Source organism: Orycteropus afer, unplaced genomic scaffold (genome assembly GCF_000298275.1).
Source record: "Orycteropus afer afer isolate SDZICR_OR568_19922 unplaced genomic scaffold, OryAfe1.0 scaffold00294, whole genome shotgun sequence".
Taxonomy (NCBI): Eukaryota; Metazoa; Chordata; class Mammalia; order Tubulidentata; family Orycteropodidae; genus Orycteropus; species Orycteropus afer.
Genome location: NW_006921881.1, coordinates 2,419,835 through 2,435,371, shown reverse-complemented (window position 1 = coordinate 2,435,371; position 15,537 = coordinate 2,419,835). Strand labels below are relative to the sequence as shown.

At 46.0% G+C, this 15,537-nt stretch overlaps 1 protein-coding gene across 1 annotated transcript; it reads right to left on the bottom strand.

Annotated features, from left to right (window-relative positions):
* Nucleotides 1–3,757: 3,757 nt before the first annotated feature.
* MDC1 (mediator of DNA damage checkpoint 1) lies at nucleotides 3,758–14,794 on the bottom strand. The gene is made up of 14 exons (XM_042782383.1): nucleotides 14,659–14,794; nucleotides 13,688–14,068; nucleotides 13,526–13,601; nucleotides 11,185–12,686; nucleotides 10,963–11,028; nucleotides 10,704–10,793; nucleotides 9,330–10,124; nucleotides 9,149–9,222; nucleotides 6,392–8,485; nucleotides 6,192–6,308; nucleotides 5,907–6,089; nucleotides 5,550–5,675; nucleotides 5,329–5,439; nucleotides 3,758–3,925 (listed from the first exon to the last, which is right to left on the bottom strand). Exons 1-14 carry the CDS (start codon nucleotides 14,792–14,794, stop codon nucleotides 3,758–3,760), a joined length of 5,919 nt encoding a protein of 1,972 aa, XP_042638317.1.
* Nucleotides 14,795–15,537: the final 743 nt, after the last annotated feature.

The window sequence follows — 15,537 nt, the reverse complement described above, 5'->3', positions numbered from 1 at the left end:
AGAATGAGAGGTAATAAGCCTCAGCAGTTTAATACTGAACGGGAAGACTGTTGACCTAGGCTGAGAACCTCAAGCTCTGAATCACCTATATTACATCTTGTTAGATCAAAAAAGAGAGAAAAAGGTAGTCACTGTTTTACCACAAAATAATGCTTATCCTGTAACTTAATTACAAAGTTGCTTTCCCACTTACTACGAAGGGCAGTTTTTCTGTAATAATGAAAATTTTGTTCTAATACTTCCAAATCCAAAGACTGTTGACTTATAAACATGAGTGGAGATACATTAAAATAAGTGCAGTAGAAAAGTTTGCTCATTACAATTGTAAACTTTGCAGATTAATTTTATCCACCAAGCTTGTGATAATTAGCTATCTATGACTTCACTCTATAACCCATTAGCTTGACTTCACATCCAGAAAGCACTAAGATTTTTTGTCTTAACATATTCACTATAGACCAAGATTCATATCTAAAAAGCAAAGGAAAAGTTGTTTTCTCCATCAGAATTGAAGCTTTCGTAGTTAAGGACCCACAGTAGGGACCTTAAACATCATTAAGCTAATCCCCTTATAGATAAAAGAGATTAGGTCCAGAAAGATAAAATTGCCAAGGCGAGAATTAAAGGAAACTGGTATTCATGTGGGCAGTTGGCAGCAGTGGTGGTTCAGTGGTACAACTATCACCTCCCATGCTGGGAGACCCTAGTTCAATTTCCAGCTCATATGATGCCACTACCCATCTGTCAGTGGAGTTTTGCATGTTGCTATGATGCTCAACAGGTTTTGGTGGACCTTCCAGACCAAGACAGAGTAGGAAGAAAGGCCTGGAGATCTAGTTCCCAAAATCAGTCAATGAAAACCCTGTGGATCACAACAGTCCAGACCCCAAGCAATCGTGGGGATGGCATAGCACCATGCACCACATGATTTCCTTCCATGAGTTAAGCCTATTTCATGGCAGAAAACAAGAAATGTGGGTTACCCCAGCCTCCACAATGCTGAGACTAGAACTAGATGGTGCCTGGTACCACTGCTGACTGATCTGAAAGGGATCACAACAGGAGGTCCCAGAGAGAGTAGGAGAAAAATGTGGAACAAAACTCAAAATAATAAAAAAGATTAGGCTTACTGGTCTAATAGAGACTGGTGGAACCCCTGAGACTATGGCCCTTACACACTCTTCAAGCCTGGAACTGAGCTCACCTCTGTGGCTCAACTTTCAGCCATATGATAGGCCTACAAGGTGAACAATAACACCAGGGAGGTATACACTCCCTAGAACAGTCAACCATATGAGATCAGAAGGGCAGCATTCACTCAGGGATAAAGCTCAGAAGTCAGGAAGGGATAGGAAAGAGGGACAAATGGAAATAAACATAGGGAGGAAGTGGGAAGAGGGCTGTTACATTGTGGGGATCACAATCAATGTCACAAAACAAAACATGTACAAATGGTTGAATGGGAAACCAATTTGCAAACTTTCACCCAAATAACAAAAGTTTTTTTATTATTTAAAGGCATGTGGGCTGAGAGACAAAAAAATTTTCCAGCATTCCACAGACTGTACATTCCTTTTCCTCCCTCTCCTAGACTCAGTAATCTCACCCTCCTCTGAATCAAAGCTATTATATATACTGCACCACCCTGCTGTCTGACTCAGGAAGTTGTTCTCAATGGACTATATCAATGAAGGCCCCAGTTTGATTGAAGGAGCCCTCTCCACACAGCGGCTTCCCTCCTTCCATCCTTTTGAGCTTAGGAGTGGTCACAGCTCTGGGGTATTGCACTGTTTGTGATTTCTCTACATCATGCCCAATTCTTTGTAATACCATTTTATTAAACGCTTCCCAAACTATTCCTAATTTGACTGTGCCATCCGTTTCTACTAGGACTCTGAGAGGGACATTTATTTCACAAAGCAATGTGCTATAAGATGTGGTATTAGAAGTGTTAAGAAAAAAAAAAAAACCCTATTCTCTAGAAGTTTAATTTGGGGGATGTAAATGGTACCAATCATGAGGTAGGGATGCACCTGAGTGCCAGATGATGTTAAAGAAACAGCAGGTACCATAGGAACCCCCTGGGCGTCAGCAACATGGACAGTTTCACACAGTTGTACAAGGGGTCTAATATTTATTTGGGTCCTGCCATGTGCCATACCCACAGTGGTTGTACTTAATGTATATGATGAAATTTGGTATGTTTAAAAGCCAGCACAGTGCTTGGCAAAGCTACTACACCAAAATTTTCCAACTTGCATGCAGAAAGTGCCTAAAACTAATCAACCAATGTATTTTTTACAATGGTTTTCACAATGTTATACAACCACCACCTCTGTCTAGTTTGAAAACATTTTCATCACCCCAAAATAAAACTCTATCCATTAAGCAGTCACTCTCAATCCCCTACCCTTCTGGGAATAACTACCCACTTTGTCTCCATGGATTTACCTATTCTGGATATTTCCTATAAATGGAATCATATGTGACCATCTGCATTTGGCTTCTTTCACTTAGCGTAATGTTTTTGAGGTTCCTCCATGTTGTAGCATGCATCAAGTACTTCATTCCTTTTAATGGCTGAATGATATTCCATTTTATGTATATACCACAATTTGTTTACCCATTCATCCACTGATGAACATTTGGGATGTTCTCACCTTTTGGCAACCATGAATAGTGCTGCTATGAACATTTTTGTGCAAGTATTTGTATGAGTATAGTTTTCAATTCGTTTGGGTATATACCTAAGAATGGAATGGCTGGTTATTACTTCTATGGTCATATGGCAATTAATTCTATGCTTAACTTTTTGAGGAGCCCCCAAATGGTCTTCTACATGGCTGAACCATTTTACATTCCCACCAGCAATGTATGAAGGTTCCAATTTCTCCACATCCTCAAAATCAACCAATTTTTAAAATTTAAGAAAACATCAAATAATTTTCTCTACATAGAAGATAATGATAAATTAAATACAAGTGCATAGCTATTTTTTTTTTTTTTTTTTTGTCTCTTAAGAACCAGACATTAAAGAAAAACTTCACACCATAAGGCACAGAGTGAATATTTATTATCACAGAGGTCAAGCTTGTTGTTGTTGTTATTTGCCGTCGAGTCGGCCCCGACTCATAGCGACCCCTCCTTGGGTTTCCGAGGCAGTATCACTATGGAAGTAGGATTGCCCAACCTTCCTTCCGAGGAGTGGCTGGTGGGTTTGAACTGCCAGCCTTCTGGTTAGCAGTCAAGTGCCTTAGGCACTATGCTACCAGAGCTCCTGAGGTCAAGCTTAAGCTCTTACTTTATAAATACTGGAAATGCAGCCAGAAAAGTTCAGAGACTTGCTCTAAGTCAAAGCTAAAGGATGTTTCTAACCAGGTAAGACCACTAGAGAGGAAAATATTTTAGTAGCATTCCAAAACTCTGCCCTCCAATCTACGTCTTTTGGAGAAGGAAGAATCCCAGTAAGAAAAGAGGAAGCAATATGGCCTTCCATGTGTGTCAAGGAGCAATAACTAGATCAGTTTGGCCAAAAATGAGCAGCCATTTAAGATTCTAAGGATTAAATGGCTATTTTAGGAAATTTGTGGTTCCTAATCTGCTTATTTCTGTCCACCCCTAAACCTTTCCCGCCCCACCCAGGTTCCAGGACAAGTTGTATTAGTACACCCCAATCATTTTCAAAGCCCTGGGTTCATTCTTCCCAACATTTTTTAAATTTTATTTAAGTCTGGGAGGGAAAAGGGCACTGGGGTGTTCAGGTGGGTGACATTTCCAAAGTGGAGAGGATGAAGGCCTCCGGGTTGGCTTCCTGCTTCAGCACTCCTGTCAGCAGGAACTCGGGGGACAGGAGGGGTAGCCCAACCCGGAAGGGAATGGCGCATCGAGGGAAATCCTGGGAGCATGTGATCACAACTCTCTGAGGCTGAGGAGAGACAGAGAGCAGACCGGAAGTTGGCCATGGCAGAGAATCTTAGAGGTATCTATGTTTAGGTCCCACTAATCAGTCTTAGTATCACTAAACTAGTACTTCCTGAGATGAAGCCACATGAAGCATACTGTATTGTCTATGAAGTATTCTTGACCAAAAAGTTGAAGCTGAATTGATTCAAACTTTGAAAGTTAAGTACAGTTTATTGGAAATACAGAAGATGAAAAGCAAAATAAATGGTACAACAAGGGAGCAAATAGAACCCAGAATGTGGAACATTCTAAAGGACAACTGACCTACTTTCTGCAGGAAGTCAATGGCATAGAAAAGGGTTGAGGGGCTGCAATAGAGTAAAAGGGAATTAAGTGATGTAACAATTGTGGCAATGCACAGCTGTGGATCCTGTTTGGAACAACTGTAAAAAAACATTTTATAGATAACTAGAGAAATTTGGTTAATGGAATGAGTATGAGATGGTGACTGAGAAATGGCTCATAATTTTGTTAGGGATCAATATTGGGATTTTGAGTATTTAAGAAAAAGTACATATTTTTAAGATTTTAAGTATGTTGTTGTTGTTGTTAGGTGCCACTGAGTTGATTCCAACTCATAGTGACCCCATGTGACAGAGGAGAACTGTCCCATAGGGTTTTCTAGGCTGTAATCTTTACAGAAGCAGAGTGCTAGGTCTTTCTTCTGTGGAGCCACTAAGTGGGTCTAAACCGCCAACCTTTTGGTTGGCAGCTGAGCACTGAATCATCGTGCCACCAGGGCTCCTCACTTAGGTACACAGGAGGAAATAATATGGTGTTTGCTTTAAAATACCTCAGCAAAGAAAATGAAACAAAAAAGGGATAGATGAAGTAAATATAGCAAAATCTAAATAACTGCTAAGATTAATTGTGGGAGAACAGAAGGGCAGTGTTTACACAGAGAGATAGATGGGAGGGTAGGGAATGGGCAGGAATGCACAGGAAAGAAGGACACAGGAAAGAGATAACTACAGGGATGAAGTGGGAAGAGAGTTGTTACATTGTGGGGAATTGCAGTCAATGTTATGAAACAAAATGTGTATGAACTGCTATATGGAAAATGACTTTGCTCTGTAAACTTTCACCCAAATCACTCACTCACTCACACACAAAGTTAAAATAATTAAGTGCTGAATCTGAGCAGTTAGTACATGGGGGTTCTGTTTTTGTGAATATTTACATTTTTTTAAGTAAAAATAAGTCCATGTGGTAACATCAGACATTTTCCCTCATTCCCATCCATGTCTTCCCTCAATCTTAATTATCCTGCACTCCCATGGGTACCTCCATTTCTTCCTCCAGCCTTTCCCCATCCAGCCAACTCTTTAAACACCACCTCACCAGATCCAAAACACACCACCATACCTTATAGGACCGTGGCATGTTAGGCAGGACAGTGCCTCCACAGCAGCTGATGATCTCTCCCATCTGAGGTGGTGGCGGCTGGACTCCAGGGGTCATATGAATCTCATAGCCCTAAGAAGAGGAAAATACTGGGGACAGTAGATGCATGCTCTGAGAGGGCATGGACCTGAAGGAAACTGCAGAGGGAGAACGGGAGCACAGGGCAGAAGAGAGCCTCTCACCTCCAGCAGCCTTCGCTTCTGAGCGCGGCTTAGGGCATCCCGAAGGCTGAAGCCAAAGTTCTTCTCCTGCTCAGGATCAGTCACCACGTATTCATCCGGAGGCAAGAAGCAACCAGCCTTGCGGGACTAAGGAAGGTGGCAGTCACCATTAAAGCCCAGCCCAGCCCTCACCCAGCTCTTCTGCCTAGCATTTGTAGGGAGCTTATGAACTATCTTTTGAATGAAGATCTGTTTCACTGAATCTCCCTGTCTTCCTGTACCCCTTTTCCTCCACCACTGCTTTCCAGAACGCTGTATGAGCAGTCTTATCCTGCCACAATCCCTGTATCTGTTTATTATTATCTCTTGGCTTCTGACCTGGTGCAGCCAGTCCAGGGAGAGGATAGGGATCCCCCGGCCCAGGGCACACAGGAACTTGACTGTCCGACGGATTCGATCAGTGACCAAGTGTGAAGCCTCTGTCACTGAGCTGGCCAGACTTCCACCCAGGGCCAGCACAGCCCGCTCTCCGCGCGCATCCACCACTCCTGTGAAGAGCACCTGTGGACACAGCCTAAGATCACAGCAACCCCCGCCAGCAGTGCCCACTCCCCTCCCTCCAATCTCTGTCTGCTACCAAGCCCCTTGCCCACTCTCTCTTACTTTCGGGGCTGATTCTTGGTTAGGTTTGGTCTGTCGGAGGCTGCGGCTCTGTGTTTCCTTGGGCTCCTCCCCTGTCTGGTCTCTCTTTCTTTTACGTGGTCCTGGAATCACTACATTCTGGGATCAAGAAAGATCTCAGTGGGAATTTCTGAGCTTCCACACCCTTCTTCCTAGTTTCATGGCTCTAGCCCTCTCCTTACCTCTTTCTTCCCTGGCCTTTCTGTAGAATCTTCTCGTTCTTCCTCAAGGAACTCTGCCTTCTGGGGAACTACCTCTCTTTGAGGCCGTTTTTGAGGTGGCGGTGAATCCATGGTAGCCAAAGTCCTCTTGCGGCTCCGAGAGGCCTTAGGCTGGGGCTCTGGGGAATACCCAGGTCTATCTGTTGTCTCCACATTTTGGATCTGGGGAGCATGAGTAGGTGCCTCAAGAAGCTGAGGACAGGCAGGCTCAGGAACGGCCCTGAGGGACTCAGCTGCTCTCACTGCTCCTTGTCCTCGTCTCCTTGAGGGCTGGGATTTAGGATCAGGTGCAGAGAAGGGTTCATGGGCAACGGGAGCTGTGTGAGACTCTTGCTTCCTAGTGGCCCTCTGTCTCCTGTTGTAGCTGGCTTGTGGAAGGGGCTGAGGGGGAACAGGCTTGTCCGTGGGGCCAGGAGACTGGAATTCAGGGGTTATAGGAATTGGCACCACACTTACTATGGAAGACTTTAGTGTCTTGCTCTGACCACCCTGAGCTAGGGGCTCAGGACTGACATGCTCTGTGGGGGTGGGAGATTTGAGACCAGGGGTTGTGGGTTCAACTGGTTCTAGGGTCTTGACAGAAGACCTAGGTGTCCTGCCTTGAGTGGTCTGTAATATGGGCCCAGGGGTGACAGGCTTATATGTGGCACTGAGAGGTTCAAGATTAGGGGATACAGGGACAACTGGTTCAGGGGTCTTGACAGAGGACCTACATCTCCTGCCTCGAGTAATATAAGATGTGGGCGTAGGGGTGACAGGCTGATGTGTGGAGGTGGAAGGCTGGAGCTCAGGGGCTGTGGGTCCAACTGGTTCAGCAGTCTTGACAGTGGACCTACGTGTCCTGCCCCGAGTGGCTTGTGATGTGGGCTCAGGGGTCACAGGCTGATCTGTGGCAGTGGAAGGTTGCACCTCAGAGTCTGTGGGTTCAACTGGTTCAGGGGTCTTGACAGAGGACCCATGTGTCCTGCCTCGAGAGGCCTGAGATGTGGGCTTGGGGGTGACGGGTTGGTCTGTGGAAATGGAAGGCTGGAGTTCTGGGACTATGGGTTCAAGTGGTTCAGGGGTCTTCACAGAGGACCTAAGTTTCCTGCCTTGAGTGGCCTGAGATGTGGGTTTAGGGGTGACATGCTGGTCTATGGGAGTGGAAGGCTGGATCTCAGGGGCTGTGGGTTCAACTGATCCAGGAGTCTTGACAGAGGACCTATTTGTCTTGCCCCGAATGGCCTGAGATGTAGGCTTTGGGGTGACAGGTTGGTCTGTGGGAGTAGAAGGCTGGAGCTCAGGGGTTGTGGGTTCAACTAGTTCAGGGGTCTTGACAGAGGACCTATTCGCCCTGCCCCGAGTGGCCCGAGATGTGGACTTTGGGCTGACAGGTTGGTCTGTGGGAGTGGAAGGCTGGAGCTCAGGGGTTATGGGTTCAGTTGGTTCAGGGGTCTTCACAGAAGACCTATTTGCCCTAGCCCGAGTGGCCCGAGAAGTGGGCTTTGGGGTGACAGGCTGGTCTGTGGGAGTGGGAAGCTGGAGCTCAGGGGTGGTGGGTTCAACGGGTTCAGGGGTCTTGACAGAGGACCTATTTGTCCTGCCCCGAGTAGCCCGAGACGTGGGCTCTGGGGTGACAAGCTGGTCTATGGGAGTAGAAAGGTGGAGCTCAGGGGCTGGGGGTTCAACTAGTTCAGGGGTCTTCACAGAGGACCTAAGTTTCCTGCTCCGAGTGGCCCGAGATGTGGGTTTGGGGGTGGCAAGCTGGTCTGTTGGGATGTGAGGGTGGGGTTCAATAGCAGAAACTGGAGAAGGTGTCACCCTAGCAGATCCTCGGGGCCTGACTTTAGGCTTTGGGTGGAGAGGCTCCAGCTCTGAAGACAAAGGAGTCGCTAGGGGTTTTGGATTCCCCTTCCGCCCAGTCTTGGGAATGGATGCCTCTGAAGATAGAGACGGGGATAGCAGGGACTGAAGTGCAGGCTGTTTTTGGCTCTGAGAGAAAATGGGGTTCTGAAGTGTGGTTGAGGCTTCAGGCACTGATGTAAGCAGAAAAGTGTCTGGGGATTCCTGATCACCCTGGGGAGAAAAGGAAACAGGTGAGGGAGGAAGCGGTAGACAGAAAACAGACAGAACTCAGATAGTGGCATTACAGTTAAAGTGTGCTTGCTGACATCTCTCTTCCATTAGACTGGGCACTTCCTGAGGAGAGGAATAGTCCTCTTTCCCATGGAGCTTTCCTCATAATACTAGTATAATATTCTCTACATATGGAGGACAGTCATGATGAAAAAGTGTGGGTGGAAGAGGAAATAATAAGAAAAGGACTTTCATTCTCAGTTAGGGAGAGAGAGAGATCATGGAAAACAATGTGTGTCAGTAAAGGGGTAGATACCAACTAAACCAAAACACCAAACCGCCAGCCACTGAGTTGATTCTGACTCACGGTGACTCCATGTTTGCAGAGCAGAATTGCTCCAAAGGGTTTTCCAGGCTATGAACTTTCAGATCACAATACTTGTCTTCTGAGGTGCCTCTAGGTGGATTTGAAATGCCAACCTTTTAAGGTTAATAGTTGAGTGCTTAACTGTTTGTGCCACCCAGGGACTCCAGAAACCAACTAAGGACTGATGAAAATGGAAGAAAATGGAGAAGATGTGGAATACAGGGCAAAGAGTAGACACAATCAAGGTCAGGGGAAAGAGCAATGAATGGAAGAGATGTAGAGGTTAACATGGAAGCGTAGGGGGAGGTAGAGAAAGCAGGTCTCACCCTGGAAGCCTTCTCAGCAGATGGCATCTTGCAATTCAAGCAGCCTAGACAGAAAGTAAAGACAAGGGTAGCTGAGCTCTAAGCAGTCAGTTGCTCAGGACTGATTAATGGGGACTGTGTACCACCTCGGGATCCCTCTGCCATTACTTACCTCTCTGCTGCCTTCTGGGGCTCACTGGGGCTGCCCTTCCTCTACCTAACTGGCTTCCAGAAGATACTGGGGCTAGAGGTAGTCCTTGAAGGGCCCCTGCCCCAACTCCAGGCTCTGGTGTTAGAAGGGAGGCTTGCCCTTTCTGGTCCTGGCTCCCACCCTCGGTCTCCCCTCTCTGTGTGTCTGTCTCCTCCACTTTCTCTTTGGGTACTTTTACTTCTAACCCTGCTGGCTCACTCTCTCTCGCCAGTGCTGGTCTCTCTGCTTCTGTCTCAAATATTTCTCTTGAAAGGGTCTGCTTCTCTTTCTCTTGTATTTCCTTGGATGTCTCCATTTCTACATTCAAACTTTTAATATCATTTTCAATGTTTGCACTTTTTACCTTTGTATTAGACTCTAGTCTCTGAGGATCTCTAGATAACACCTGTTTTTGTTCCCTGTCCTGTAGCCCCCTGGTTAATTCTCCATCTCCTATCCCACCTTCTCGCTCTCCTTCTGGTGGCAGTTTCTTGGTTTCCTTCTCTAAGGGCTCTCTCTCAGGGGTCACCTTTCCTATGGTTTCTCTTGGCATACCCAGGCCTTTCTCCTCAGTCTGCATTCCTCTGCCTTGAATCCCTAGTGACTCTGTATGAACTGGGCTCTCTGGATATTGGTCTTGTGAAGTTCCACTGCATGGAGAGGGACAAGTTCCTCGGGCTTCAAGGTGGGCCGCAGTGTGCTGGGTTTCAGAAGTCTCTGACTCTCTTGGACAGAATGGCTGTGTAGCCAATTCCTCCCACGGCTCATCCAAGGTACCTGGCAATAGTCACATACAAGAGAGAAAATGAGGTAGAAATGAGACTGAGAAGATAACACACTGAGTAAGGATTAAGATAAATTCATGGATGATAAATCTAAATAGGTTATTAAAAGAAAGCTGGGAATAAGGATGACAGCTCAAAAATTTAATGTTGGTCTCAAAAAGTTAAGCCAATACCTTCACATAAAACCTCCTTTATTGTTGTTGTTATTTTGCCGTCGAGTCGGCCCCGACTCATAGCGACCCGTCCTTGGGTTTCCGAGGCAGTATCACTACGGAAGTAGGATTGCCCAACCTTCCTTCCGAGGAGTGGCTGGTGGGTTTGAACCGCCAGCCTTCTGGTGAGCAGTCAAGTGCCTTAGCCACTATGCTACCAGAGCTCCCAAAACCTCCTTTAGTAGCCCTTAAAAATGACACTAGGTTAGTTGGTCTATGGATCTGACTCAATATGGCATTTTTTTCCTAATGAAATGGAGACACACTAGCAAAACAATCAAAGAATAGAAATGTGCAGAGAGATAAAACCAGAATGGATGCAAACTTAGAGGCGTAGACGAGAAAGAAGTTTCTTGTACCTGGGATCTGGAAGCTGCAATGGGAAGGGCCAGTTTCTTCTTGGGGTAAAGTAAACAGGAAGGTAGGTTCTTCCTCTATGCTCTCTATTGCTGCACAAGAAAAGATGGCCTACGCACACCTCTTCCATAAAACCCCAGAATCCCAATCCCAGTCTTCGGCCCTACCCACTCCAGCCTTCACAGCCTTGATACAAGAGTCATCAATCTAGTCTTCTAGTTCCTACTAGCACCAGTATCCAACCAACAAAGATAGCCTCACCTTCCAGTCTCAGATTCTCTCTCTCCACAAAGCATTGGGTAGCTTGTAGGTCCAGATCTTCAGAATCTGGTGGGGAGGAATACAGGACAGATAACAAAAAATTGTATTTGATCCTTAACTCCTTACTTTATCCCTACTATTCTGTCCCCAACTCCAACCTCTACAATCATTCTTTATTTTAGGGGTCAAGAGAGAGAGGAAGAAATGCCAGCCAATACTTACCATCATGGCTGTCCTTAGAGTCCTTGGTCCTGTTTGCATGTTCTCTCTCCCTTTCTGTGGGGGTCTGGGCTCCCTCTCTATGTGGCTGGCTGGGGTCCCCTGGAATGCCTGTGACCACCACCAGATCTGTTAGGTTCTCCCTTGAGACAGGGAGGTCTTGCTCTGGTGCTGCCACAGATGGCCTATCCTGGGTCCCTGCCTCAAGAACTTTCTCCTGCTTAAGAACAGCTGCAGCCCCCTCTGTCACAGCATCCCCTTCTGCTGGAAGCTGGTTCTTTTTTACATCTGCCAATGCTGAGGCCACAAAGGACGTATTCTTCTCCTCATCTGCTTCGAAGTCCTCATCTGGAGGAGGCCGGGCTCCCTCTAGGTACACTACAGGCAGCTTTGCTGGGCCCCCTTCTGCTTCCACATGTGTTTGATTTGTCCCCTCCACAGGTGCCTGATGCTTCTCCAGATGTAGCTCCAATGGGACAGTCGGCTCTAATAGGATTTCCTCCTCCATTTCTGTGTTGATATCTATTGTCATGGAAGCTTGGCTTCTTTCCAGGTAGGCCCCAGAAGAGCCCTTCTCTCCCCCTACATCTATATCACCGTCCCTAGGAGGAGATTGGCTCTTTCCTGAATGTGCAGTAACAATGTCTCCATCCTTGTCTGTGCGACCCTTGGGGACAGTCTGTCTCTTTTCCACTGGGTGTCTCTCCTCCTCCACATCTGTGTCACTGTCTCTCTCACCAGAGGTTTGGTTTTGCTCCAGAAGGACCACAGATGAGGGGGCCCTGTCCACTTCCACCTTTGAGGCTCTGTAGTCTGTCGCGGCTCGCCTCTCTTTCAGACGTGCCAAAGTGAGTGCTGCTAAGACTTCTTCCTCATCATCTGTATCACTGTTGATCACCATGGAGCTTTGGTTTCTTTCCAGATGGACTACCAGTAGGTCCTCAACTTGCTCCACATCTGTACCACCACCAGCCTGGCTCTTATGGATATGTTCTGAGGTGGACGCCTCAGGATCACACAAACCAACTCCATGGAAGATATGCTTCTTCTTCATTGGAACTAAAGCTGGGGTCGCAGGGATTCCCTCTTCTTCCACATCAGTATCACTGTCACTGAAGCCAGAAGGCTGGCCCCTTGCCAAATGGCCCTCAGGTGGTCTTCCTGGAGGCCTGTTGTCCTTATCCACACCTGTGTCACTGTCCTCCCCAGCAGGGTGACTTCTTTCCAGAATCATCCCGACTGGCACCACCACATTGCCTGTATCCCTCTCAACTTTTGTGTCACTGTCCCTCTCTTTTGCTGAAGGCTGATCTTTTTTAAGCTGGAGTTCAGCTGTGACTCCATTAGCATCAGGCTGCTCTGCCCCTGCAGGGGCACCTCTTCTAGCAGCTGAAGAAGCCTCTACTGATGCTGGCTGCTGACCTTCATCATCTGTGTCACTGTCCAAGTCAAAGGCAAAGGCTGCCCCAGGGACATCCAGGGCAGAGGAAGCCCCCTCTTCATCACTGCAAAGGAGAGAGAAAATTCTATAGTCTATTTCTATAGTCAAGTTTCTTTTTTCCTCACTGAATTTTTATTAAGATAAAGATAAATTACATAAGAGTACCTGGCCAATAATAGATTTTCAATAAATGATACTTTCAAGTCCTAACAACAATAATGTCCTTGAATCTACCAATAGAAACTATACTCATTTTTTACTTAAAATATTGAGAAATAAAGGGCAAGAAGTTTTGCTATTCAAAATCAGTAAGAATCACAAAATTTCATGCTGAATAGTCACAACTATAAACTGGTGAAATGTTTCCAGAAGACAAACATAAAAGATGTTTCACGATCAATCCTACTTGTTTAAAGGGCAGACAAAAGTTCATTTAACTGACAACACTGTGGGCCACTGCTTTGAATCAGCATTTCTTTCCCCAGAGTCCATTTTGAGATTTCAAGAAAGTAGAAAGCATTCAAACTTTTCTTTTTTCTTCCACTTATTGCTGCTTTCTTCCATCAGTCACTAAAGGCTGTGGATGATTCTTCCCTCAGGAACTGTCTACTATGGTGCAGGATCGGGCAATGTTTTGTTTTGTTACATACAGGGTTACTATGGGTCAAGTCAACTTGATGGAACTGCAAGCTTCTTGAGGGCAGATACAAGGCAGTATTTGTTTCTCTATCTCCAGCAACATTATTATTGCTACCCCACTTGACACATCTGAGGTGCTCAATAAAAATTCAGCAGCGGGAACAAATAGTCCCCTAGCTCCCATTTTCAGAATACTCTCTGTAAAGAAATGTAATCTTCCAACTTCTGGTTTCTCCTTCTTTTAAGACTCCCTTCAGCACTCACCTCTCTGGAACTACTGTTGCCAAAGGGGAGGATATGGTTCTTGATCTTTTTACCACAGAGCTTTCAGAAAGCGATTCTGTCAAGAGTAGAAAGGAAAAAGTAGATAATTTTACACTCCCTGCCCCCATCTCTTCACCCACACTCCCAACACCACAAACTTACCTAATTCTTCTTCTGAGTCCTCAGCCAACAGAAGCCCCTGGGGTCGAGTTCCTCCCTGGACCCTGGGTGTCTTCTCTACAGTTAGAGGGCCCCGGGAGGCAAAAGGTGGGGGAACAACCAGGCGATGGTACTGGCAGGGCAAGTCAGCAAAGAGAATCAACTCCCGGTCCCTGAGACGGTGACTCACTCCAGGGCTCAGGACTTTAGGAGGCCTCAGGATCTGAGTACCATTGAGGCTCCCACAATCCCGGAGGACAGGTGCCTTGTCCCAGGCCAAGATCTCAATCACTGCATGTTGTTTGGAGATGGACGGAAAGGGCAGGGCCACAGAGCAGTCAGGCATTCGGCCTACCACATTCTTCCCAAGATATAGCGGAAAATCTAAGAATTAGAGAGGTAGATAGGTTCCAAGGCCCAAGTCCTGGCCTGTTCTTAGGAAAATGTTCCTGTTACATGCTCCACTAGTCATGTGGTCCACACATGCATTAGAAAACTAAACAGCCCCAGAATATCTAGGCATTGAAGTGTACATGCAATGCATTATTCATACTCAACAATCAACCAGCCACACTGGGTTTTTATTTGAATCTCTTCATCTTCTCCCACCAAAGTAAAATCAACCCCAGAGCCCAGGGTACCAGATTGGAACAATCAACAATCTTCTCTACTCCCAGTAAAAAGTTTTTTGGGTCTCCTCTTGTAACCCTCCAAAACCTCCCCATAAAAATAAAAGGTCTATACTGATACTAAGGAGCTTTGGTGGCACAATGGTTAAATGCTTGGCTGCTAAATAAAATGGCAGTGGTTTAAACCCATCAGTACCTGCACAGGTAAAAAGACCTAATGATTTGCTCCAGTAAGATTAAGCCTAGGAAACCCAATGGGGCAACTCTACTCTGTCCTATAAGACCATTACAAGTTGTAATCGACTAGAAGGCACACACAACAATACTAATACTTCAGCACCTGACCTTTCTCTGGTCCACGGGCACTGCTGAAGATATGCAGTCGCCCTACGGGCTCCAAGCTGCACTCCACGGATTCAGTGGATTGCTCTGTCTCCTCCTCTTCTTCAGCCTCCCAGTCAACAACCTGAGTGTCCTCCATGATCTGGAAAGGAACATCCCCATCATTAGTTCATATACACAGCCTCAGAGAGGAGAATGCTAACTGGGGGTAAAACTGGATAGTTATGGAAGTTGATGATTTTCTTTCCGCCAATCATTCTGTTGTTACCCTTCTGAAGTAACTTTCAAATATTTTCTTGTGTTGTTGTTGTTATGTGCCGCTGAGTTGGACCTGACTCATAGCGACCTCTCCTTGGATTTCTGAGGCTGTATCACTATGGAAGCAGATTATTCAACCTTCCTTCCGAGGAGTGGCTGGCGGGTTTGAAGCACCAGCCTTCTGATTAGCAGTCAAGTGCCTAATATGCTACCTGCGCTCCCTAGTATATAAATAAGGGGCTCTGGTGGCATAGTGGACAAGGCATTTGGCTGTTAACCAGGAGGTCAGTGGTTCAAACTCACAAGCTAATCTGCAGAAGGAAGATGAAACAATCTCCTTCTGTAAAGATTTTCAGCCTCAGAAACCCAATGGAGGTCGCTATGAGTTGGAATAGACTTGATGGGTAGACTTTAATCTAATCTAGTCTAGTGAGTTTGGTTTGAGTATACAAATAGGAAGTCTGGTAGTACAGTGGTTAAAGCATTTAGCTGCTAACTAAAAGTTCAGTGGTTCAAATCCACCAGCTGCTGCATGGAAGAAAGATGAGGCAATCTGTTTCTGTACAAATTTACAGCTTGGAAACTCAATGGGAGTTGCTATGTGTCAGAATTGACTTGATGACA